The 26,548-nt window shown below is 36.5% G+C and overlaps 2 protein-coding genes and 1 long non-coding RNA gene across 3 annotated transcripts in view; 2 read left to right on the forward strand and 1 right to left on the reverse strand.

Annotated features, from left to right (window-relative positions):
• Nucleotides 1–996: 996 nt before the first annotated feature.
• Nucleotides 997–19,618, reverse strand: LOC107598797 (junctophilin-2-like). The gene is made up of 6 exons (XM_016290232.1): nucleotides 18,832–19,618; nucleotides 11,911–12,730; nucleotides 6,254–6,372; nucleotides 4,104–5,065; nucleotides 2,596–2,692; nucleotides 997–2,482 (listed from the first exon to the last, which is right to left on the reverse strand). Exons 1-5 carry the CDS (start codon nucleotides 19,208–19,210, stop codon nucleotides 2,612–2,614), a joined length of 2,361 nt encoding a protein of 786 aa, XP_016145718.1. The 5' UTR covers nucleotides 19,211–19,618; the 3' UTR covers nucleotides 997–2,482; nucleotides 2,596–2,611.
• LOC107598817 (uncharacterized) lies at nucleotides 5,057–7,201 on the forward strand. The gene is made up of 4 exons (XR_001610602.1): nucleotides 5,057–5,101; nucleotides 5,220–5,332; nucleotides 5,893–5,982; nucleotides 7,061–7,201. It is a non-coding gene; the product is annotated as an uncharacterized lncRNA (long non-coding RNA).
• A 3,251-nt stretch (nucleotides 19,619–22,869) lies between the features above and the next one.
• Nucleotides 22,870–26,548, forward strand: part of LOC107599436 (ganglioside-induced differentiation-associated protein 1-like 1) — a 9,786-nt gene continuing 6,107 nt past the window's right edge. Inside the window, exons 1-2 of the mRNA XM_016291019.1 lie at nucleotides 22,870–23,115; nucleotides 25,941–26,133. Coding sequence (XP_016146505.1) covers nucleotides 22,936–23,115; nucleotides 25,941–26,133 — 373 coding nt within the window. The 5' untranslated portion in view covers nucleotides 22,870–22,935. The remainder of the gene's footprint in view (nucleotides 23,116–25,940; nucleotides 26,134–26,548) is intronic.

The raw sequence follows: 26,548 nt of genomic DNA on the forward strand, positions 1-26,548 counted from the left end.
CATTTTCCAGTTGTCAACTGGCTAAAAGGTCAATCTTGAATGAAATAAAATGTTATGTTTACATGTTCTCCTTTGTTCTTTCTTGGCTAATGACCCTGTACTTCATCCACTTTTTAGTAATACTTTTTTAAAAACACTTTTATTATGTAGTATTTTTATTGTCTAGTAATTGCTCTTTGTTGCTTTGTTTTGATTAGAGCTAAATTTAACACCAAGTGAGCTTAATTTCTTTTAATACTTAGTTCTTAATGCAATGTTGAACATGAAGTTTGGAAGTCTGCATGCATTTTAAAGTGTTAAAATTATTCCACAGGTGGGAAAACATTTAATATTTATCAAAACATAACTTGCTTAACCTGTTAATCAACTAAAATCCTCAAATATGTTTAAGTTTTGGTCTGTAATATTCTTTCTGATTTCCTTAGATTCATGCAATTTTGAGTGTAGTGTTAGCTGTCTGCTTTGTGTTGAATGCAGAGGGCAGTATTGCTTTACAAATGGCTGTTTTAGTCTCAGTGGTGCTCACTCTGGCTGATGTGGAACAGTGCAGCAGGTTGATTAAATGTTAATTGACCAGTCTATCTTTCTTGTAGGCTTTCTATTGACAATGCTAATGTACAAGTGTTGACGACTTGCCACTTTATCTGAGTGAAATATACGTATCATGTTTCAAAGTAAATGGTGTTAGAAGAGGCCTGTGTACCACCCTAATCTAAAATTGGGCGTGGTATTCAGACCCTGTCAGGGGAGAATATTTCAAGCTGGTGGACAGGTGGAGTTTAAATATATATATTCTTTGTTCCCCCTTGTCTGCCTCTCCTTAGACAAGAGAAGATACAGCATTGTATTGGTTTGGGGCTGTAAATGTAGAATACACTGCAGATAATGGAGAATGTAATGCAACAGAATGCATGTTCTAATGCTAACATTCAAAAGTAAAGAGAATGACAGTTGTACAGTCGAAATGCATTTATTTGAATTGTGTGGTGCATTTTCTTTTATTGTAATGACTCCATTCATGATTGTGAGTGCTGAAACAAGAAACCTAACAGTCAGGTGAAGAGGGAAATTTGCAGGAAAACCTCAAGTAATGCAATGTATTAATAACAATGCTGAATACTATGTCTTTATTAGCTAAATGTAATGCATTTGAAAGTCATATAACGGATACTAACTGAAGAACTTATTTAAACATTTAATGTTGCAAAGTGAGTTCTAGTGATTTTAGACATTTAAGAGGCATATGAGAAACAAGTGACTAATATCTGTATTCTGGGTGAATTAGGACTTGTAAACACTTAATCAGATAAAACGTTAACACCCCTTTATGTATTCAATAAATAACATTTTGCACAGTTAACAATATTTTCTATAAGACCTTTGCAAATTTGAGGTAATACACTACTCTATGAGGGTTAAATTAGCTAAAACCATGAACTGTTTCTGATAATGTCCATAATTTAGAAATTTACAAAAACACTCAAATGTGCACACATGCATAAAACATTGGGACATGTACATTTGCACAATCTGGTTTGAACATTCTTAAATCTCTTGCATACTGTTTTATGACTAATATAGGCAAAACAAAAGGGTGAAGAATCATCACAAATTCATAGTACAACAGTTAGTAAGCCACAACACAATTTTTTCCATTCAGTGAAGAGGTATTTTTTGATTCTTGTTTTAAAACTCTCACGCCAACTTGTGGAGACCCTCTTTACAGGGGTGCTTTAGCTTAATAAAATCAACCATGTTACATCTTCATAGACCTCATTTTCTAATTAGAACGTTCTCATTACAACTTTTGTCTTGTCTTTTTGTTGCAAGTATTCTATTGTATTGTGGAATACTTCTTTCATTATGGAAAATCCTAGAAGGTTTTATAGCAATTACATTTTTTTTCAGCCATGTTGCTCTTTATCATGCAGGGAAAACTTTAAGACATTAAATGTGAATTTACATACAGCATCTGAGATTTTGATGCATGACACTACCTGGTGTTAAAGCATTAGTGCACTGGTGGATTTTATATTTGTTATAGCCATTGAAAAGAAAAAACAGGATTGACCCATTTCGTAATGTCATAACTATTTGTTTATTCTCCAAAGATGAATGTTACATGCCAAATGACATGTTCTGCTCTATAGAATATGTGATGTGATTGTGAATGTACTTAACATCAGTTAGCCCTTATAGATGATTCAGTTTCACCTGCATTAGACTTCAGCAGAACTGTTAAATGCAGCAGTGCCTTTCACAAACAAAGCAAATGTGCACAAATGCTTTATTCTCTAGCGTTCAGGCACTGAGACGCACTGATCATTTAGGAGCACTCAGTCCAGTTACAGATGACAACCAACTTTAGAGTAGCTTAGGAGGGCTGGTCTGAAACTGGATAACGCAACAACAGAGCCGTTAATGGAGCGCAGTGCATTCTCACAGCTCCCCACGGTAGTTTCTTTCACCTGGATGGTTTTGGCTAGAAAAAGGTGTGTGAAATAATACCCACAGTGATTTTACAAGGGGAAAAAAACAGTTGCACTTAATGAAATTCACTCAAGAAAAAATGCAGGATAAGTGGTGGCAGCTTACCTTAGGCTTTGTCGTCTCAAGACAAGATGTGAACGAAAAGAATTGCCAAACCAATGTTCAGGAATATAACCATGCAGATCATAATTGTGTTTGGCCCCTACGAAAAAAAAGTGTTCATAACTGTTAGTGCCTATTGTGTAAAGTAAAATAATCAAATTATGGTGCTCTAGGTTGTATTTACTTGTGCAATTGCTCAAAGGCCACCTTACATCAGAGTTACCTCCAACCCTAACACAGCTGAACCAGCAAATGAAGTCTTCAGGGCTACTGGAAACTTCCAGGCAGGTGTGCTGGAGCTAAACTCAGTAAGAATGTAGCCCTCCAGGAGCAGGGCATTGCTGCCAAGGTGTCCAATCCTGCTCCTGGAGGGCTACATTCTTACAGAGTTTAGGGTCCACTATCCTACAGAGTTTAAAGTCCAGTCCTAATTAAACACAGCTACACCAACTAATCAAGGTTTTTGGTAATGCTAGAAATTTACCGGCAATTGTGTTTTGGTAGGTTGGAGCTAAACTCTGCAGGACTGGATACCCCTGCATTAGAGGAACCAAAGAAATAAAATGCCTATTCCAGGGGTTCTCAACTCTGGCGCTCGAGGTCCACTTTCCTGCAGAGTTTAGCTCCAACCCTAATCAAACACACTTGAACAAGCTAATCAAGGTCTTTGGGATGACTAGAAAGTTACTGGCAGATGAGTTTGATCTAGGTTGGAGGTAAACTCTGCAGGAAAGTGGACCCCAAGGGCCTGAGTTGAGAGCCCCTGACTTATTTAATTTACAAGAGGTAGGGCTTTTTACACATGGCAAATAATTTTTTTCTTCTGAAAACTGATTGGTGGGACCTATGCTCAATGAGCCACGAGATGCTGCTGTGATGCAATGCAAAGTTGGGTTTCTGATAGACTGCAAGGGGCTTTGTGAAGGTGAGCATTTATCATTTTGATGGTTCAGCCTTGTATAGATATGCCTGTGAAAAATGCGGTCAGAGGACCGAAGCCAGGTCAGAATTTCAAGGAACACAATCTGTTGGTGTTCCAGAGCAGTGTGTTCCAGTCCACTCAAGAGCTGTTTAGAAGAATGAGCTTTCTCATAACATGGCCCTTTGGGAGGACATCTGAAGCTAGGATGGTGGGCCACTGTACAATAAACTGAGATTCATTGATTAATGAAGGAAAACAGGGCTCTGATTATTCAAAATGCAAAAATCCAGGGACAGTTAGAAGCAGAACAGGTTCAGAAAGGGTTTTGAGGTGGGAGTCGTGGGACAGAGTGAAACAAAGGGACCAAGGAATGTAATGTTTTCTTTTTTCCTTAGGAAATCTAACAAGACTTATTTGTAGTTATGTACATGTAGAGATAGGTTGTAAAAAGCGATTTTGTTGAATTTGTTAGGCTATGCAAATCTCAAATATGTGTGTCTGCAATCTTTGGGATTTAAAAATCAATTGAAATGACCAATTGAGATTTTACTTGTATTCAGAATACCAAGGTTTGATTTGTTATCCTTACCTCATCTAGCTCCAGAGGTTCTTGTCTCGTTTCGCTAGGGGCTTTCAAAATAGACTTCTGCCTCGTCTCAGTTTTGGCCTCGATCTTGGCAACTGGTTTAGCAACCGGCTTGACCACAGGTTTAGGCTCTGGTTTAGGCACTGACTTGGGCTCAGGCTTTGGTGCAGCTTTTGGGGCAGGGCTTGGTTCTCGTTTTGGTGAAGGTTTAGGCTCCATTCTGTTGGTTAATTTCTTCTCCTCCCTGACTTCTGTCCTAGACTCAGGCTTGCTTTCTGTCATTGAAGCTGGGCGCTCATTTACAGGCTCCCTTGTTGCATCTCTGTTTTTGACTTCAGCTGGCTTTGGCTCTGGTGTGACTGCTTTGGGGTACAGCTTGGGGGCAGGGCGAGGTGGTGGTTCTTCTTCGTTGGTGGTGAGGACGAGATTGGTTCTTACTGGCGTAGCAGCAGGGGCAGGTTCTGCTACTTTTGACTCCGAGTCCATTTTCTGCAAAGATTTGATTTCCAGGTCTGAACCCTGCTCTGCTTTGGCGCTCTGGCGGCTAGGGGTACGGGATGGGATCTTACTGATGGGAGCAGAACGTTCCTCAGGAGCGGCATCTGGAGCGGAAGCAATGGCAGGAGTGGAAGATGGGGTGGTGGGTCGACTACTTGGCCTACTACCTGCTCGACTGCTGCCTCTGCTACCGCTGCCTCGACTGGTCTTGTCTCCATTCCAGCTGCCAGGGCTCAAGAGGTTGGGATCTTCCCTGCTGGGTGCCTGAGGGACGATGACTGGAGTGGGTGAGGGGGTGTGTGCAGAGGTGGAGCTTGGTCTTAGACTTTCCAGCTCATGCATGAAGGGGCTCTCCGGGGGTGTTGGTATGGAATCTTCAGCTAACAAGGGCTCGGGCATCCCTGTATCTGCATTCTCATTGCTCTGAGCAACCTCCTGCAGGGCTCGTTTTTTTATATACTCAGGACCTGAGGGACACCATGTGATGCATGTTTTATTAGAATGTAGGTTTAATAAGTGATATTGATACTGGCTGATTATAATTTAGCACTGACATATTACACGCATACAATCATTTTTAAATGATAGGTTCAAAGGTGCACTAATAACAATGTTTTGCAGTGTTTCTAAACAGCCAATAGAACTGCATGAGGCTCTCTGCTGCCCCCACTAGCTCTGGAGCCGACCGATGCCCAACATAAGTTCATATTCTCTGGAAATTGTTGGAGGTTGAGGTAAATTTGTACAGTAGACATTTACAGTTACTTTTTAAAAAACATAAACAATGGTCAAAAGTGCAATTAATTTCTTGAGGTGTACATTTTTTAAATATTTGTTATTCTGATTACTTAAGCCGTGTAAACTTTTTTTTCTGCCATTCCTGATAATTGCTCTCTCAGATTCATGTTCAAAATATAAAAAAGTAGATGATAGAATAAACTGCACTATAACCAATTTATCATGCCAAAATAAATAGCTTAGTGTTATTTTAGTTTTGATTATTTTGATTGATATCATCTATCATTTTCAAAAAAGAGCAAAAGAACCCTATAATGAATTTTTATCATTGAAACACAAGGCCAGTGTGTTGAATAGCATGTTCAGTTTCAGGCTGACAGGTAGCAGACAGAGGCCACAAATGCAAACAGTCAGGGACGGAATAATAATTCCGCACTTTAAGAAGAAAGATGAAATGTGATCACCTCTTCAGAACAAATGCAGGCAAACATCCCATGGCTTATTATTAAAATAAACAATGAACTATAATTATGCATTTTGTTATGCTCGTCTACAGCTTCGTGTAAGATTTTGGAGACAGACAGTGCCAAAATAAAACCATCAAGAGATTAGCAGTGCCCTTCAGATGGACAAACACAGGAACATGGTGAGCTGCTGAGGGGCTTGTGTTTTAGCAATCTAATCCTGTTTCAGACACTCATAGATGTTTACATGTGGGGTTTAGGAACTCAAGACATTAACAGCACTTAGACCGTTCTGTGATGAATGCTGCCGTACTGTAAATCTGACATTATGTCTGGATTAACAAGCATTCAGCAAGCATCCAGACTCTCACTGGACCGGGAGGGTCTGAACCAGCCCGTTACTTTGGCCTCTGTTGATTATATATTTAGCAAACAATGAAGTCTTCTACCTACCTGGTTGATGGAAGGAGGGAGAGAGCTCTCTGGCAACTACACGAGCGATACTAGACTCATTGTTAGCGGCTATGGCGGCCTGTTCTGCGGCGTCTCCTTTGCTTTTGGCATGGGCCGTTCTGTGAAGAGGGAAAAAGGCATGTAATCAGTGGTATTAAATCAAATACTGGTAAATGCTGAGAAATCCAGTTAGTTTTGTGGATTTGATATCAGATATCAAAATGTTTAAATATTGTTTACCTATATTTTTGACCAATTTGGCTCTTTTTTTAACTTAAAAAATTGCATGCAGTTACATTAATTTCTTTTAAATCTCAATTAATTTATATTTAAAAGGTGTTCTCATTTCTATTCTGAATGTTGCATAATTCTGCTGACATTGTTCCAACCATTTTTCTTGCTGAAATATTCTTTTTTTTTTATTTCCCCAAAAAAATTCAGATGTTTTTAACCACTTACAGTGCATTCAAGATAGTTTGTTTATATATATAATCAATTGTTAGTAACATGCGCTACCAGCTGAACCATAAGGACCAAGCGTTTTTATAGCATTAATAAAACCAAAACAGAAATTCATTAGGACTTTAACACCTGTCTACAGTACAACAGATGCATACAGTAAATGTAATATGTTGTGGCAGTGTTTCAGAGGTGAACTATTAAAGGAAAGTTCTGTTTATTTCTGACATTAGATTAAATAGTTTACTATCGTAATGTGGCAAAGATACTGCCAGTTCTAATATAGTTGGTTATGTATGTTATGAGAGGAAAAGCATGGGCGTGAAACTTTTTTTTTTTTTTTTGTAGAAGACAGATCTATTTCTCCATTTTCAACTTGTATATTGCTAGTAGAACCAGAGCAACCCAAGACATCCCGTCTCGTCTTTATTTGGAGAGATGGGTTAGCAGTTGTCTGCACTATAAAAAGCAATGTTAATATCCCCTCAGCACTTAAGAATCCATTGGTTGTTTGCTGACAGATCTGTAATATAGATGGCATTTTCTGCTGTTTGGACAACTGAACCATGCTTTTAAAATGTGTTGTAGTGATGTTAGACTAATGAAACCCAACCCGTAACTTGCTAAATGAGTACTACTGAAACATTCTGAGCCATAGGTTACATAATTTTTGCAACATTTATGCAACTTTTGAGACATTTTGCAACATGTAAATCGATAACAAATCTAGTTGAACTATTAGTAGTGCTTCGCATGTGGGAATTTACTTTTTAATTCAGACTTTGGGTCTCATGACGAGTTCAAAGACCTGTTTATTAACATTTGAGATGAGAGTACTACCAGATAAGTAAAATGAAAAACATAAAACTTTATTGGTTGATTTTTGTTTAAGCTTTTTGTGATTGGTGTTGTCCCCCATCTTTTATCAGGTGACATATTTCATATCACATCCTGACATTTACATGACTGGTGATAAACTTTAACAGAGAGAAGGCAGAAAGAATTAATTCAATTAATGGATTAAAGAACTATCTTTTATATATATTTTTTATTCTTTAATGAATTAATTCAATAATTCACTCTTGCTGGTGAATGGTCATGAATGAGCTATATGTAATAGCAGGCTAATATAGATGTATTATCTGACCTAAATTCTCTCTAATCTTGGTTTTTCTTCACATTCATCAAAATAATATAAGATTGACAAGCATTATTCAGATGTATGTATGTACGCTTGTATACAGAAAAACGATATCTGTGTCAATGTCACTGAGAAAATATTTAAAGACACTAAAAAAAAACTACAAGACTTTATAGAGTCTTTATATGTCTAATCACTTTACGCAACCGGGTATCATGTACTCTGATAATCACTAATAAAATGAGCTGCCGTGTCTGAACTCAGGAATGAAGTAGGGTGTCCTGAGTTCAAAATAGCCCGAACACTTAAAGACACTGTACTGAGGGTGGCTGTCAGTGGAACTTTTAGAAAGTTCAGACCCTCTCAGTAGTATGTCATAGATATACATTTACAGTAATGTCTGCATTAAGTTCTTGGCAGATGCTTTCATAAATTCTTTCTGAAATTAATTTCCATAATCGGTAGTAAAGTTTTGAACCCTTTTGTAAACAACTTGGAATATTTCTTAATTTTGCCACACACCATTAAAAAAAGTGCTATGAATAGAAAATAATGTTTAATAGCATGCTTTCAACAAGTAACCTATTCCGTGTAGGATTGTATTGTTCTGCATAACTAGGTTGGTTGTTTGCTGACAGATCTGTAATATAGATGGCATTTTCTGCTGTTTGGACAACTGAACCATGCTTTTAAAATGTGTTGTAGTGATGTTAGACTAATGAAACCCTACCCATAACTTGCTAAATGAGTACTACTGAAACATTCTGAGCCATAGGTTACATATTTTTTGCAACATTTATGCAACTTTTGAGACATTTTGCAACATGTAAATCAATAACAAATCTAGTTGAACTTTTAGTAGTGCTTCGCATGTGGGAATTTACTTTTTAATTCAGACTTTGGGTCTCATGACGTGTTCAAAGACCTGTTTATTAACATTTGAGATGAGAGTACTACCAGATAAGTAAAATAAAAAACATAAAACTTTATTGGTTGATTTTTGTTTAAGCTTTTTGTGATTGGTGTTGTCCCCCATCTTTTATCAGGTGACATATTTCATATCACATCCTGACATTTACATGACTGGTGATAAACTTTAACAGAGAGAAGGCAGAAAGAATTAATTCAATGAATGGATTAAAGAACTATCTTTATATATTTTTTTATTCTTTAATGAATTAATTCAATAATTCACTCTTGCTGGTGAATGGTCATGAATGATAGTGAGCTATATGTAATAGCAGGCTAATATAGATGTATTATCTGACCTAAATTCTCTCTAATCTTGTTTTTTTTTCACATTCATCAAAATAATATAAGATTGACAAGCATTATTCAGATGTATGTATGTACGCTTGTATACAGAAAAACGATATCTGTGTCAATGTCACTGAGAAAATATTTAAAGACACTAAAAAAAACCTACAAGACTTTATAGAGTCTTTATATGTTTAATCACTTTACGCAACCGGGTATCATGTACTCTGATAATCACCAATAAAATGAGCTGCCGTGTCTGAACTCAGGAATGAAGTAGGGTGTTGTACATCTATATACCACCCATCTTCTCACTCATTTGCAGGATAGGCAACATTTATATCCCCTGAATGATCCAATGCCATTGCTGACACATTTCTTTTTGTAATCTCATCAAGAGCCCTTTTGTACTGGTTTACCAAATTGGAAAACAGGATTATATATATATATATATACACACACACACTCAAATATACTGATATATATGTATAAATATATCATTTTCTTTTTTCCCTACTTTCAAATCCCTATTTTTATTACAATATTTACATATAAAACAGATAATTATATGTATAAATATATTTGGTGATATGTAAGGGTTGTAAATTACGTCAGGTACGTCTGTGTGAGCGTCTAAGAAGCTGAGGATAGAAGAGGCTATCAGCTGTTGCATTCCCCTGTGATTGTGATATAGCAACAGTGCCTGTCCTTTTTTAGACAGGCCTCCTTTTCTGACACCAGACCCATGTGCGTCATTTACACCCAGTGCCATGGCCTCCGAGGAGTCTCGTCTTCCACACAAGACCCTCTACTGTTCTAAATACACTATGATTAGAGTAAAGGGGCTAACCGGCACCTGAACAAACTCCACGGCCACAGTTTTTTTTTTACTTTTTATCAATAGTGGAGGGCAAGGAGGTCTGTTCAGATACAGATAGGACAGGGAAGTTGCAGATAGGGCTTTGGATAAGGTAGCAGTAGCAAAATAAATATAAAATAAATAATACAATTTTATTTTAATCAAAGTTTATTCTAAGTTTTTTTATACTATTATTATTTTAATTAACTTTAATATTTTATTTTAATTTATTTTATTTCATTTCATTCAGTTACTTAATTTTGTTCAGTTATTTTATACTATTTTATTTTATTTTATTCTAAGTTATGTTATATCATTTATATTTTATACTTTTTTTTTATTTTACACAATTTTTTATACCAAGTTATTTTATACTGTTTTATAAAATGTTTATAGAATTTTATTTTATATAATACAGTTATTTCATACTATTTTATAACAATTTTATTTTATAATTTTTTTTATTTTATACTATTTTGTTTACTATTTTATTCTATACAGGAATTTAATAACATTTTTAATAAACCTGCTCTGGACCATGAAACTTGAGAAGGAAATACCTTAACCAACATATACTGCATTGCATGTTTCACCACCAAATTTATGCCAGTCATATTGTAAACAAAACATACACTTATCTCACTTTCACATCTAAATAAATAAATCATACACCATTCAGAAGCGGAATAAAAATGTTCCTGTTCTTATCCCCATTTTGACCTAGTATATTACTGAATGACAACAGAAAAGTTACTGCCAAGTTCACTGTAGACAGCTGTGTGTTGGTTTTGATTTCCAGTTAGCCTTTCTGATCTGTCTGGGTTGGTGTCAGAAGTCTGCCTTTTATTGCTGATAATGATAAGATCAGGTTTCTCTTCTACAAACAATGATTTGGCACTGGCTAAAACTTGAGAAGTGGCGTGGAGGTGTTTAGTCACAGTAAGCTCCTTATTTGAACAGTCTTGTATGTTATTCTGACATATAAATGTTTTGCTTATGTATAAGGAATGAGAATGTCTTTTTCCCCCCCTGAAACTTGTACTTTGATTCATCTGGTTTCAGTCTGCTGTCAGGTTGTCATCTTTAATAATCCTTAAATGAATTTTTATGGGATGAGCATCAACAGCAGCGAGCATCTGATGACTGAGAAGCCAAGGCTGTTTGTCTTTGGCTTGTGCATTTCCTTACAAGGAGGGAAGATTTTATCAAAGCCACTTCACCTGAAATTAGCCCGCTGTTTATAACTGTAAGCATCGCCATGATAAACTGCAGATGCTGTCAGAAGTGTGTGTCAGTTAGACTCCTCTTTATCATGTCTGGAGCTCAGTCTAGCCACTAAGACGCCATGCATAGGAAAGAAGCTTGGAACATGTGGCCTGCTTTGAGTCTGTTTGTTTTTGCATTTGGGCAGACTGTCTGGAAACCAACACCAAGGTGGCATCAGGATGTTTTTTTGTTCTTGCGCATGTTATGTAAAACCTACAAAACACATCCTCTGGCAGGCTTGGCTTGGGCTTGTGTATTCTGAAACTTAGAGGTAAATCTAGCTGAGAAGAGGTTTGTGGAGAGTGTATTATTATTAGTAAATATTTATTTATGTATGTATTTATTTAGCAGTTCAGTCCACTCTGTGGCCTGTTGCATGAAGCTAGTTGAACAAACTCTGAGTTTCAGAGTAGTTGACAAAACCAAACAAATCCAACCTGGTTTAGATCAGGTTCAGTGGGCTCACAAAGCTCGATATAAATATTCTCTGTCAACTACGTTTGATCCAGAGTTTGTGATTAACTCTAGGGCACGTGTACCTGAAAGTGTGACACGTGCAGTAAAACAGCCAATCACACGGAATAGAGAAAGCATCGGTTTGATTCACTTCTCACAATAATAGCCGACTATATCCAAAATCAGCTGTTGTGAGCAGTAAAATGATTCACTCCTTACCTTGAGTTGGCGATTTCGGCCTTCTGTTTGGCTATGGCAGCTGCTCTCTGGGCTCCTTCCACACTGCGCTCCACTTTCTGCTTGATCTTAGTACCCTTTAGCTGAATTACCTTCTTCTTTACAGACTTCACCAGCATGTTGTTAATGTACTTGCCTTCTTCTTTGCCACCTTCTGCAAAAGTGGTGCACCCATAACCGTGCCGTTGGTTGTTCAGCCATTCGCCCTCATATTTAAGTCCACTAGAACGTTCACTGATCCCATAACCCGAGCGCTTGTCGTTTTTCCACTCTCCTATGTAGACTTCAGTGGTAGTGGCGTCAATGTCCGACTCCACCGGGGGAAACTCGTGACCTTCCCCTTCCCCTTCGCTCTCACCCAGGCTGATGGTGGAGTTGGCATCGCTGGCGGCGGAGCTGAGAGCTGACTCACTCCGCAAAAAGCTGATCTTGCTCTTATTGCTGGAGAGGGACGTGCGGGAATCTGACTTCTTCAACTTGCCAAGAAGCGAGCCGCGCCGGAAGAGGCCTTTCTTCTTGGCCTTGACCGCATCTGGGTCCACTTGCAGGGTGAGGGCGAAACCACCACGAGATGGGCCCAGAGGCATGGGCGCGTTGACCAGGGTCTCCTGGCCGGATGCATTGGTGGCAGTGATGACTGGGATGTCCTGCTGCAGGAGTGTCCCATTGCTGTGTTCACTTCGCAGGGAGCTCAGAGAGTTTCTCAGAGGAGAACGCACCACCGCTGCCATGCCATAGGGAACACTCTGACGTACTCCATAGCCATGTCGCATGCCGCTAGTGAACTGGCCCTGAAAGGTACCTATATTGGCAAAGACATCAGTCAGAGAATGTTAAAAGGATAATTCACCCAAAAATACAAGTTTTGTCATTCCAAACCTGTATGATTACTTTCTTCAGTGGAACACAAAAGAAGATTTTTTTTTAAAGAATATACAATGTAAATACAATGTTTAATGGTTTTTTTTTTTAAATCTTTCAGCATTATTACAGATTCTTAAAGTATTTTTCTTGTCATTTAAATACACTGAATCATTTTGCTGTTACAATGAAACCCCAGTACTAAACAGACCACTAATTTAAAGGAATAGGTCACAAAAATAGTTCAAGTTCAAGTTCAGTTTTATTTCTAGAGCACATTTAAGCACGAAACAAGGCCGACCAAAGTGCTGCACAACATACAATAATATATAACAAGGAGAAAATCAGTAAACAAATAAAAACAATTCAAAATCCATACAACAACAAAAGCAGATTAAAACAATTCAAAGGCACATATTACTACATGTTAAAAGCCAGAGAGAAAAGATGTGTTTTAAGATATGACTTTCTGATGTGAACTGGTAAGATGTTCCAGCCTGTTCACCCTAGAATTAAGCCCCGTTTACACCAAGAACGATAACTATAAAGATAACGATATTAGCGTCCACACCAGCGAACAATATCGTCTGTTTATTCTAAGCACACATGTGTCTGCCGCTTTAAATTCTTGAGCTCGTTACAGCAGGATGGATTCTGATTGGCTGTCAATCTTTTTTTATTGTTCATCAGCTGGAGAAAAATTGTTTTGAAAGTGATTCTAACGATATTGTTTCTCTTTGTCTTTATCGTTATAGTTGTGGTGTGGACTCTGCTATTCTTTAATACTGAGAACGATTTTTAGAACTATATCTTTATCGTTATCTTTATAGTTATCGTTCTTAACAGCTGAACGTCTCAATAATCCACAGGTTATCCACATGTCTCCAGTCCATCAGTTTACTTCTTTTGGAGTGCAAAGCTGCATGTTCATGAGAAATAAATAAACAAAGGCATTTTAACTTTAAACAGTTGCTTCCGGCCATCTATCCACATTTCTTTCTCCAGTGAAAAATCTGTCTTGTCTGAATCAGGAGAGAAATATGCACACACCAAGCACTGTTTGGAAGCAAAAATGATCCTAAACTGTTCTAAACTAAAATGTTGGTGCATTTTCACTGGACTTTTTGACTGTAGGAAGTATTGTTGCAGATTATGGATTTACTTGTGGATTATTGTGATGTTTTTATCAGCTGTTTGAACTCTTATTCTGACGGTACCCATTCACTGCACAGGATCCATTGGTGAACAAGTGATGTAATGCTACATTTGTAATGCATGAAATGAAACGCATACATCTGTGGCCTGAAGGGGAGAAAATTTTCAGCAAATTTTCATTGTTGGGTGAACTATTCCGTTAAACAAAAAATAAATCAATATTTAAAATATACACCTTATAATCTAAAATGTAATATCTCATATTAGAAGGCTGAATTCTAAAATCCACAATCAAAATGATACAATATTGTATATATTATACAATTAAACAAAGATTATTGGAGTATGTTTTTACAGGAACATACTACTTCAGCCATTTCTGAGTGAAAATAGTTTCAAAGTAAATCCTACAACATTTTTATTTCAGTTTTTATTTTTCAGCTTTATTTCAGAAAATCAGTGGAGTCCATGTTGTTTTGGACCTCGCTGACTTTCGTTGTATAAACTAAAGCAATTAAAACATTCTTTAAAACATTTTAGTGTTCTATAGAAGTCATAAAGGTTTGGAGAGACAGGAGAGTGAAAAACGGCCTATTCACAAAAAGAAAGACGACTATATGGTAACTAATTATGATAACAATATTGGCGTCCACACCAATGCACAATAATGTTCTATTTATTTTAAGCATGTGCAGCAGTTTTGTAGTTTGCCGCTTTATTTAAAAATTCATGTTATCCCAACGATATTGTTCCTTTGTGTCTTTATCGTTATAATTTTGGTGTGGACTTCCCTATCCTCATAGAATTAAACCAATTATTTATCAGCATTGTGACAGTTATCGTTCTTGGTGTGAACGAGCCTTCAATGATGACAGAATTATCATCCCTTCAACTAAACTACAGATTGCATTACAACACTGCATTTTATTCAAATTCAGGCCACCCGTAAGCTCATTGTCACTTCAGGCATGTGAAACAATGGTATTTACTGCGGTACAACTGCTAGCGAGCCGCCTCTTTCATATCAACCTCTGGGGTAAGAAACCACGTGCAGTTATTTATGTCATGGTGCTTGTGGGTCTGGTTCGGTCATGCAACACATGTCTAAGATCCATCAGTCCTCAGGGACGGGCCGGTCAGAAGGGCGCAGGCATGGCTATTATCGTGCCTCTATTCACACAGTGCTGTACTAGCACTTAACATTGCTAATAGTGATGACTCAGCTGCCAGCTCAATAGATACAGTATACAGGAAGACACCTATATCATAATTAGTGTAATTGCATCCTACTCTATCAAAAAAAACGTGAATCCAAAATGTATTCGGACTCCTCAGGCCTGTTCACACCAAGGAAGATAACTGTAACAATAACGATAAAGATATCGCTTTAAAAGTCGTTCTAAATTTCGAATAATAGTAGAGTCCATAACTATAACAACAAAGAGATATACAATTACATAGTTGGAATCACTTTCAAAATGATACTTTTTCCAGCTGATGAACGAAAAAAGCATTGACAGCCAATCAGAATCCATTCAGCTTGAGAAAACTCTAGTTTAACAGAATGTTATTGTGCCTTGGTGTGAACACTAATATAGTTATTGTTATTTTTATAGTTATCATTCCTGATGTGTACAGGCCTTTTAGTTGTGTTTAGAAATTTATGAATTTTATTACAATAGATAACAAAATTACACCAAATTTAAATCACAGTTTGGGCCATATTTGCATATACTTTTAACCAGCTAGTTGGTGGTGGTTTTTAGCGGATGAAGTCGGTTAACATGATGGAAGAACACCTGCAGAAAGCTATGAATATGTTTCATCAATGTTTGATAAGCACAAAGTGTTTAGGTATTGTATTTCTTTTGTCCTAATAATTAATATAATCTTATATTGTGTGATCTAATAAACATTATTTTCTTAAATGTTTTGCTGTAACGATGCCATTGTGCCGCTTGGTTTGATATTTTGCTATTTAATGCAATGGCATCCATACATTGTTAAGAGTGGCATAAACATGCAAATGATTTTTGCGGCCACTGTGCACACGCAAAAGGTCTATAAATCTAAATAATGACAAAAATGCCGATACTATGCAGATAAAGCCAGAAAAGGATACTATGTAGTGGTCTGAAGTGACAATTTAAGTGACAAATTAAGAGAAAGGAAAGTCAGGAAGTTGCCTTAAATTTGGACATAAAAGCCTAACGTGACCCAACAAAAGAAAAACGACTTGGCCACCATTGAATGAGCCTTTTTAGTTGTACTCACACCACACGCCCAGAAAGAACAGGATTTGTGACACTGATTTGTAACCACCCTCCATTCTGCTCTGGCAAATGTTTCTTAGCAATAGGCATTTACCCAAAAGGCCATCTGTGGCAACACCAGGGTTCCATGATTGTAAGCTTCAAGTTAATACTACTATCATGAATGACTGTTCATCTCATTTTAATTAATTTTTGAGATTGTCAAAGATAGGAATCTTTTAGCCATGTGTTAAAGAATACCAATATAATGTTTATGTAGGTAAAGTTGGAACTTACTTTTAGATTGCAGTACTGTATGTAGCCTGTATATGAACTGTAGCCTATATGAACATGTTAAGTCATATGATCTTTTTAAAACAAAATAGAAAAAAAAGAGACGTCTGGATATCTCTTGCTGAATTAAACACAGTGAAAAGGTCATGTGTCTATGTAGCATAGCCTACTACTATGAAATATTTATTATGGTATAATGTCCACAGTTTCACTTACTCAACAACAACAACAAAAACCATATATAGCCCCACCCCTTTTCAGCACTGCACTGGTTGTCTTCTGAGTTCCGGTTTGTATATTCACTGCATGATGGTAAGGTCTTACGAATTTATGAATTAACTGCTCGTTTTAAAGTCTTTACAGTCTACTGGCATCCACTTTGAACATTACAATGCACATAACTTTCGCTAACTCTACAATAACTAAATCCACTTTGCCAGCTAATTACTACAGAAATACAGAGCTACTGCAAAAACGGAAGTTCAAAGACAAAATTCTAAAGATGGCTGCGCACTTGCTTCTCTGATGCATGAGGTTTATACAGTGTACACTGTGTAGTATTTAGGGGTCTGCGATAATGACAAAATCTCTATATTTTCTGGAATTTTGTTGGAAAAACGATAATTAGACTATATTTTGCAGAGTTTGTGTATTGTGCTGGTACTTTGGCAGGTTTAGAACTGCCGTGGACCGCTGACTCCCAAAGCTTTTGATATTCTTCATATTCTGTGCAATGATTAGTTTGCAGGAGTAACAGAAATGAACTTTTCCAATAAGTTTAAATTGATGTTTACCTTTCATGGGCATTTTTACCTTTTATAAGGCCATTTTTTCCCCTAATCTGATTAAATGTCTGCATCATCTTTTGTGTCAAATTCTTAAATTTATCAATAAATTCAAATAGTAAGACATTATAGGGCTGGCAAATAAAATCAGTATCAACAAAATTTGTGTTTACAATGCAGAGGTGACACAGAATCTGCATCTGAAGTGGCATTTAGATGCATTCACACAGACTGTTTAATGCAAGACATGAATGCAGTTAACCTGTAATGTTTTGATATTTAAAAAAAACGTTGAATACTGATATGATTTTTTTCTGGGAAAAAAGGGAAAATATACTTTGAATATTAAACCTAAAATTGCCAGTAGGCGGCAGCAAATCACTACATGAGTGAGTCATTCATTCATCCAATTCGTTCAAACTGCTGATTGATTCAGTAATGCAAGACACTGTCATGTGTTACTCAGAGAGGCAAAACAGTTCTGCTGTGGCTTGTTTTGAAATGTTCGTTGTCAAAATACTGCAAAAAGAAGTGTCTCCATCACTTAATACTAATTTATTGAACTGTTCATCAAATCAATTTCACATTTGCAATCGTGCTGATATTTGGAGAAAAAACGTGTGACATTAACAATATCAGATGATATAAATATAAAAGACATAAAAGTTATACAGGGGCATTTTTGCCCCCTTATCTTGAACTTTGGGGGAAATGTAGGATAAATGTATCATGCAGTGAAAGCCTGGACTCTAAAATGTATGTGCTTGCTCAGTAGTCTAACATAGGCCTACATCACATACTGTAGGCTGTGCGTGCACTCTCTGGGTGTATTTTTGTGTGGTTTTTGCAATATACTCGATAGTGTCATATCGTATAAACAACAATTACGATATTATCCTAGACGATATATATCGCACACCCCTTTAGCACGGTATTCAATAAACGGCGATCTACTATTCAATTCTAAACACAGGCACTGTGCTGCACTTTTCAGTGGTAACACAACGCGAGTACGCGATCGATGTAGTCCGATACCGGAACAAACGAGTCTCATTCTTGGTTATTTTTAGTGAATCAAAAACAGTGCGACAGGTGTAGTTCGTTTGCGGGACGAAAATATGAGCCGGTTCTTTTTAGTGAATCAAAATCACTTATTAATCACTCCGAGTGTTAATTAATAAGTTTAAGATAATCAATTTTCCTTGCTTTCCTTTCATTCAGTGGTGTGTTTATTTTTAATGAATGAAACATTATTTTAGTTTATAGAATGACTGATTATTGCATTAGAATTATTTCTTATATGTAGCCTAATATGTGTTCTGTTTACATCTGAAACGATCTCATTTTTCTAACCTAGCAACGGAGCGAGGGGTGAATGCAAATAAGGAGGACATTTTTCCTTTTAGGATTTTGAGGACGCGTTAAGGAGAATCGGAAGCGGAATCGTTGAACCCCTCATCCCTAGGTGTAAGTGTTGCGCTACATAACCCCTGGTCTTAAAATGTCAGTTCACAGACTGCAGTTTGCGCACACAAAATTTCATTCTTCGACCTTACCGCCATCCGCATAGGTCTCCGTGCCGTAACCATCCTGCAGTCCGTTATTCCAAGTGCCCTCGTACCTGGCACCGCTGGCCTGACTGATGCGCGTCCCGTATCTGCCTTTGAATCCGTGCGTCCACTCTCCCTTGTAGATCCAGTGTCCCTTGGTCTCCAAACCTAGACCGTGACGCTTTCCTTGGCACCAATACCCCTCGTAAGTGTTTCCACTCGGCCAGGTATACACTCCCACCACCTCAAACCCATAATTCCAGGAACCGGAGAACTCTCCTTGTCCTTTAGGTCCGGTACAGATCCCGTGCCCGTGCGCTTTACCTCCTTCCCAGCCTCCACAATACGCTCCGCCATCATCGAACTCAAAGCGACCTCCGCTCATCACGCTGAATGCAATTACCACTAACTTATCAAACTTTCAGATGTGACTTATTGTGACAACAATAGCGAACGGCTCAATCTCTGTCAGGCGCTGTTAAATCCATCTGTCAAACTCCACAGATGCGTAAAATGGAGATAGGAGATCCTTTCCTTGACTTGAACTTCTAGAATTGTCGTATACGCGCATAATTTGCTGATAAAGGCAAATCCTTAAATATGTAAAAAAGGAAATAAACGTGCTAAAGTATGAAGTTGAAATGACTTGGGAAAGGGAGGATTGCTTTTTAAGTTAGGCTACATGATATTGTTTCAGTTTACAATGATATTTTTAATCGAATTGTCGAGCCAGTGGTCTTTCGTGGTTTGCAATCCCTCTCCCCTCTCCCTGCCTCCCCTCTTTGCACTTGGCGCTCCTGGATATGTTTTAGCAGTCCCAACAAGGCTACCAGATCCCAACACTGTTCCAAAAATACAGGCCAATCGCCCCTCAGCAGCCAGGCACTTTTAAAAGCGCTGCAAGATCACTTGCAGAATAGGGTTTGGGCTCAATGTCCATATCAGGGGTCGGCGGAGTCCGTGTCTGTTATTTAAAGTGTGCATTTTCAAACTTAGATACTTGAAACTGTTGATGCAGTTGCTTCCCTTTGATTTATATATTTTTTACAAGGTGCACTGGTTTACAAACGTTTTGAGAGTAGGCTAATAAAGACAGGAATAAACTGAAAGAGAGAAAATGTTAATGTATCACACCGGCTAACGCCTCATACAGTAAACAGATCATCCTTGGGCCAAGTAATCATTAGAATTTGACCTTTTGGGTTTTGAGGAGTTCAGCTAAGTTTAGTAGAGTGACATCAGTCTAATAATGCAATAAAAAAATATAAATATAATGTTACATCTAAATTCATTTTATGTTATTCTGACTATCTGTGCTCCATTTTTATTTCTTTAATTAACCTTATAAGTTAAAAAAAAAATTTTTTTTTAGTAGGCTGCTTATGAAAAAATATAGCCTATATGTTAACTGGTATGATATTAAAGCTTTGTTGACGCTGACTCTATAAATAAATAAAAGTCTAGACACAGAACTTATTTCAAGCGGAAGGGAAATGAACCGTTTCCCAAAGAATCTGGTTTCTCTCTGGTAAAATGAACCCGTAGTCTTGCGCCTTCAGTTGAGTGATTGTTGAACCGAGGCTAGCTTGCACTCGCTGGATCATTATCCATGCTGATAATGCTGACAGAGAAATCTGTATTAACTGCGCTTGAACTCACAGCAGAGAAATATGCGTGGAGAGAAGCAGCGCCCTCTGCTGGTTGCTGTGTGGTATTGCGGTGACCAGCTGTAGTTACAGCGATATTCAATCCTACTAAGCCATTATTAAATAGAACAAACCATATCGATTGAGACAAGTGTTTCATAGTCGGTTTGTTTTGACTCTTTAATGCATTTATTGTGTCTTATTATTAATGTTTATTAAAATACATTAAAAAGCCACCCATACAGAAAAATACTCAAAGACACCTCTTATGTTATGGCATGTTTCAATTTGTTGTATTATTTGTAATTATTTAAAGTAAAAAGTATAGATGTAACCATCCAGAGATTATACTGTAATAAAGGGGGGAAAAACATACAGACAATTACTTGAATACACTTCTTCTGTGATGGGCATGTTTTAATTTTCTGTATAATATTTAAATGTCTAGATGGTGTAAGCATCCAGAAATTATATAAATAAAAAAATAACAATAAAAAGCTTTTTTGTATTAAAAATAAATTAAAATGTATATACATATATATTCATATACCATACATACATATATATACAGTATATATATTGTAATAAAGAAAAAAAAAATGTTTGTGTTAAAAATACATTAAAAAGTTATTCATACAGACAATTATTTGAATACACCTCTCCTGTGAAGGGCATGTTTCAATTTTTTATAGGCTATTATTTGTAATTATTTAAAATAAAAAAATATGTCTAGATGATGTAACCATCCAGAGATATCTATATATATTTACATAATATATATTATTTATTTATTTACTTGTTTGATTGTTGATATTTTGTTAGCCACATCCATGTGGTGAAACCAACATGCATCCGTTTTGTCGTAAATTGACAAAATAAATAAATACATACATAGATACATACATACATAAAAGATATCACAAAAACATTGACTGTGGCATGAACTTTTATTTTATTTGTTTATTTTTGGAAATAATTATCAATAATTGTGTATTTAAGGTATACATTTTTTTGCTAGTTTTTACTTTTAGACATTTTGGAGCCAATGAATCAACACTATTTATAGAAAATAGTCAACTTTTTTTTTTTCTCTTCAAAAATTTGTACAACCAAAATGATAACAAATGGGACATTTATGCCTTTTTAACTAGATATCCTTTCCATCTTTTCTGAAATCTGTATTTTGCATGCACCCTTCTACACTAGGGCTGTCAAAATGGCTGAAAAACTAAATTCGAATTTTGTACTTAAATATGATCAAAATTCGAATTATATTCGGATGTAAAATGCATAATTTCAGTTCTGTCAGGACCACTATCGAGAGCAGGGTTAACAGAACCGAACAAGGCAGATATCATTAATGTACTTAATGATATTTAAGTGTAACACTTTATTCAAGATAAAGGAGTCTGATTAGCAAGGAATATCAGAAAGCCAAGTCCTGACTGTGGCGAAAGGAGGAGCTGGGGATGGAGAAGGGTAATTTGCTCCGGAGCAAGCTGAAAAGCTGCTGAATAAGACTGAATAGAGCTTATATAGGAATGCCGCGATAGATGTCATATTCCTATAGGTAGATGTGATCAGCTGAGAATCAGCTGATGCAAGCTTGACTCACGTGACCTGCCAGAACTAACCCTAACGCTTTATTTAGGCTGAAGAAAAGCTTTTGGCTTCTCTCCTGAGGTCACAAGAGGGTGCATCATTCAAAGCATAAGATAACATGACTATCTGCGAAAAAAGTGCATGTTTAAAATAATGTTTATAAACCAATTATAATTAAGTTGCTTAAACAGCTATAAACAAAACAGCATCATGTATGTATGCATAGTTTAATACAAAGGGGCGGAAAGCCAATCACACAGAGTACATTTTTCATTTAAAAACATGAGATGCAGTGGGATGGGGAAAACCCCGCCATAAAGTCTCACTATATGTTTTTTTTCAAAGTTAAACTTGCATTCATTTTTTCATGGCTTTCTAAACATGCGGCTCTTTTGTGCGAGACGCGAGTGCAGCAGTAATAGATGTCCGTCTAGAAATGAAATATGCGTTCTGTGTGAACGGCTTGGTTTCGGTTTTTATGTAAAGATCTTCTCCGCTTTGATGTTCTCTTTTTCCGCTATATTTTTAATATTTTCAACTGGATAGGCTAACAAAAACATTATAATGCAACGACACTTACATCTTCATCGCATCTCGTGCGCCGCTGATAAGGCTTGCTCTTTAACGCACACCTCATTTTTTATTTTAAATTCGACGAATATTCGAAATGCGATTTTTTTTTTTGACAGCCCTATTCTACACATTTATCGTGGACAACCAGAGTACAGCAGCGGCTCGAAAGTGAGGCTGCCGACGGCGTGTCGATGATGCCCCTGTTCGTGGTGCTGAAATACCCCTCTCCCTCCCTCCCTCTCTCTCTCTCTCTCTCTGCTCCTCTCTCACACGCACGAAATCCTCTGTCATGGCGTCTTCCAACAATGTTACTCCCACCAACTGTAGCTGGTGGCCCATATCAGCTATGGATGAAGATGGCAAAATCACAGACGGAGAGGAGAGTCACGAGCCCACGATAGAACACAAGCCATTCTCCAAAGACAGGCTCGTTCTGTATCACTGGACTCAGTCCTTCAGCTCTCAAAAGGTAAGAAAAACACAGCATGAAAATGGTGGGTGAATCTATAGCTACTATGCAGTGGGACAAATAATGTCAGTCACATAATATAGCGCTTTCTCTGGATGGATGCGTGTTTAATTGGCCTTACCTGTCTGTTCTGTTGCGTCCTTTATGAAGACATTACGAACCCTCAGGAGAAGATTGAACATTTTGAGTTGACTAACGTTAGCTTCAAGTCCACTGCAGCCCAACATCATCGATCACTTTTATGCATAGTGTCTATGAGATGGATTTGGGAGCAAATAAATAGCTGTTTATAACGGGTATAAGGCTATCATTGTAGAGTTGTGTGTTGCTTTGCTCTGGAGGATGATGGCACTCTAAATTATTCATTAAAATAAGGTAGCTTTGTGAAAAACAAACGGTGATTTCGTATTCTGCTGTCAATTGCTTCGTGCACATTTCAGCCAGTGTCACTCCACGAAAAAAATGCCTTTTGTGTACCTCATGAATGTGTAAATAATGACTTTAATAATTAATACTGACACCAACTTTTACTATGTGTTATTATATCAGATAATCAGATATATTTCAGCGTTAATGTAAGTTTTGAATGGCCATATATATATTATGTATATATATATATATATATTCTTAACAGCTGGCCATTCAAAACTTACATTAACGCTGAAATTGATACAGAGTTGACAAAAACACTGATTCTTTTGTATATTATATTATCAGCAAAGTATATTATTGAAGAAAAATAAATATATATATATATATATATATATATGACAAATAAATACAATATATATTTCACACATTTACATAAACACACACTATTATTATATATATATATAAGCATATATGTGTGTGTGTGTGTGTGTGTGTGTGTGTGTGTTAGTTTGTCTAAGAAATACCTTGTAGTGTCATGACCTTGAGCACAAGGCTAGTAATGGCTAAATATGACAGTCAACCATCGCAATATTTCAGCGTATAGTAAAAATATTAAATATAGCGCGAGATGGCACAATGCAGTTTGTTAAAACTTAAAGACATTCAATGTCTGATCAAATGTTCTAATATGAAACTTATTGTAAAAATCATTGATTCATAATGGAAAAGGCCTCATTATTTGGTGGAATGACCTACCAGGTGTCGGGCTCTTGTTTGTTGTGCGAGAGATGTTTCTCTCCACAGTCAGTCTTCTGCTGGTGTTTACATGATTTGAATGAATGTCACGTGTTACCTAAGCTAAACCTGACTCCTCACAGCAATATTAAATTGACCAAAACATTGGTGAGGCTCAGATAGCAAAGTGATTCATTTTGCTGATTACAGTAGTTACAGACTTGCATGGAAAGCCGAGCAAAAAATCAATGACCTGCCAAAATCATCTCCTATTTACTAACCAGCAGACTGAGAAATACAGTTAAACATGGCAAAGCTTGACACCATTGAGTGTGTTTTCTCTCGAAGGCTCCAGAGAAATTAGATTTTGATTGTTTTTATAGAAATATTAATTGGAGAACATTTACTAGGGATGAGCATCAAAACAATCATGTCATCTCAGAAAATAGACTTTCAATATCACTGTCATGTGCCTTTGTTTTGGTCATGAATTGTATTTAATCAATGTATGATCTTGATGAAGCTGTAAAAAGTAAAGTGGTCGAATCCAGACATCACACAGTTGTTATAAAGTGCCTCATCAAATGTGTCTATTGACTTTGCAACACCTCGCAGGCCTCAGCACAGTCAAAGCTGAATATGAGCTGACATTCAGTAGGCTTTGCTCAAGCTGCTGGCTGATGCTCTTGTCACTCATCAGTCAGAGCGCTTTGTTTTATCGACCGATTAATCTGGATTTGTAGTATGAGGCAGGATTGTATCTTTAATGCTAAAACTGGAAGAAAACAAGAGCTGTATTCCTGTTGTACATCAAGACTTAAAGCAAGCAAATATTCTCTTTAAGTAACTATATGAAACACGATGTGTTGTTTAGCTTCATGCCAAAGTGTCAGAGCTCAGAATGTTCTTACGTTGTATTTATAGTTACTATATGTATAGTTGCTATAGTTACTGCAGTAGACCTTATACAAACAGGCATTTTACACCTTGCATATTGAGTACAAAATGAATGAGAGTCACATTGGTTATTACTGCTTAGAGCCAAATTATGAACAAGAAGAAAATTAGATCTACAAGCCATAAAAATGTCTAACAGCTGGCCAGCCAGACATTTAATTAAAACTAGACTGCTTTCAAAGCTCACATTAACACTGAAATTGATTTTGCTTTTATTTTGCATTTTTTCGTTGAATACTTTTTTTTTTGTTACAGTTTATATTATCAGCAAAGTATATTATTCAAAATTGAAAGCTGTACTGCTAATTTAAAAATTCCCCAGTAGCCTATAATGACAGCATTTTCTTTTAAAGTCCAAAACAATGTAATTTTATATCATCGAGATACTATTCGAGGTTTCATTAATTTTTAATTTTGCTGTTTGTTTTTGTCATTTTAGTAGTTTTTAAAAATGATTTGTCTATATAGTTTTTTTATTATTGTTTATTTCAGTTTTAGTTATTTTAGTACATCAAGTTAAGCTAAATTAAAATGAGAAGCTGAAATAAAATGCTTTTTTATATGTTATGTTATTTGAGTTAACATTTACTATATTTCAAGTAATGAAAATGTTATTGTTATTATTATTATTATTATTATGGTTTCAGTTTTAGTTAGCTATATAATAACCCTTGTCTAAAATCCTAAAGCTCTCAGAGTCTCGAAGCAGTAGGATGTCATGATGATGTCGTGTGTGTGTGTGTGTGTGTGTTTTGTGGCAGGTGCGTCTGGTGATCAATGAGAAAGGGTTGCTGTGTGAAGAACGGGATGTCAGTCTGCCTCTCACTGAGCACAAGGAGCCTTGGTTTATGAGGCTGAACCTAGGGGAGGAAGTGCCGGTTTTCATCCATGGAGACACGATTGTCAGCGACTACAACCAAATCATTGATTATATAGAGACCAACTTTATCGGAGGTATGGCTGGCATTAATCAAACCACTTACTCATGACTATATAAATATACATTGCTTGTTACTGTACCAGCTCTTTGGTATGCATTATGATTTTTTAAATGTGTGTGTGTGTGTGTGTGTGTGTGTGTGTGTGTGTGTGTGTATATATATATGCAGAAAAAGTATATATAAAGTGCAGAAAAAGGCATTAATATTTGCTTTATAAGTACTAATAAAATGCTAATATTCTTATAATATGCATGCTAATAAGCAACTAGTTAATAGTGAGAACTGGTCCTTAAAATAAAGTGTTACCTTTATTTTTTTTACAAAAAAATATATTTTTACTTACCGGAACTAAAAAATATATAATATATATATATATATATATATATATATATATATATATATATATATATATATTTTTTTTTACCAGT

This window comes from Sinocyclocheilus grahami, unplaced genomic scaffold, assembly GCF_001515645.1.
Source record: "Sinocyclocheilus grahami isolate Dianchi unplaced genomic scaffold, SAMN03320097.WGS_v1.1 scaffold13.1, whole genome shotgun sequence".
NCBI lineage: Eukaryota > Metazoa > Chordata > Actinopteri > Cypriniformes > Cyprinidae > Sinocyclocheilus > Sinocyclocheilus grahami.

What these genes read in the sequence shown, in the direction of transcription:
- LOC107598797 (XM_016290232.1), bottom strand. Translation starts at nt 19,210, where the DNA reads ATGAGCGGAGGTCGCTTTGAGTTCGATGATGGCGGAGCGTATTGTGGA. An exon ending in GGAGACCTATGCGGATGGCG is followed by an intron (nt 12,731 to 18,831) that starts GTAAGGTCGAAG and finishes TTGCCAATATAG; the next exon opens with GTACCTTTCAGGGCCAGTTC. An exon ending in TCCCTCCTTCCATCAACCAG is followed by an intron (nt 5,066 to 6,253) that starts GTAGGTAGAAGA and finishes GGTGTCCCTCAG; the next exon opens with GTCCTGAGTATATAAAAAAA.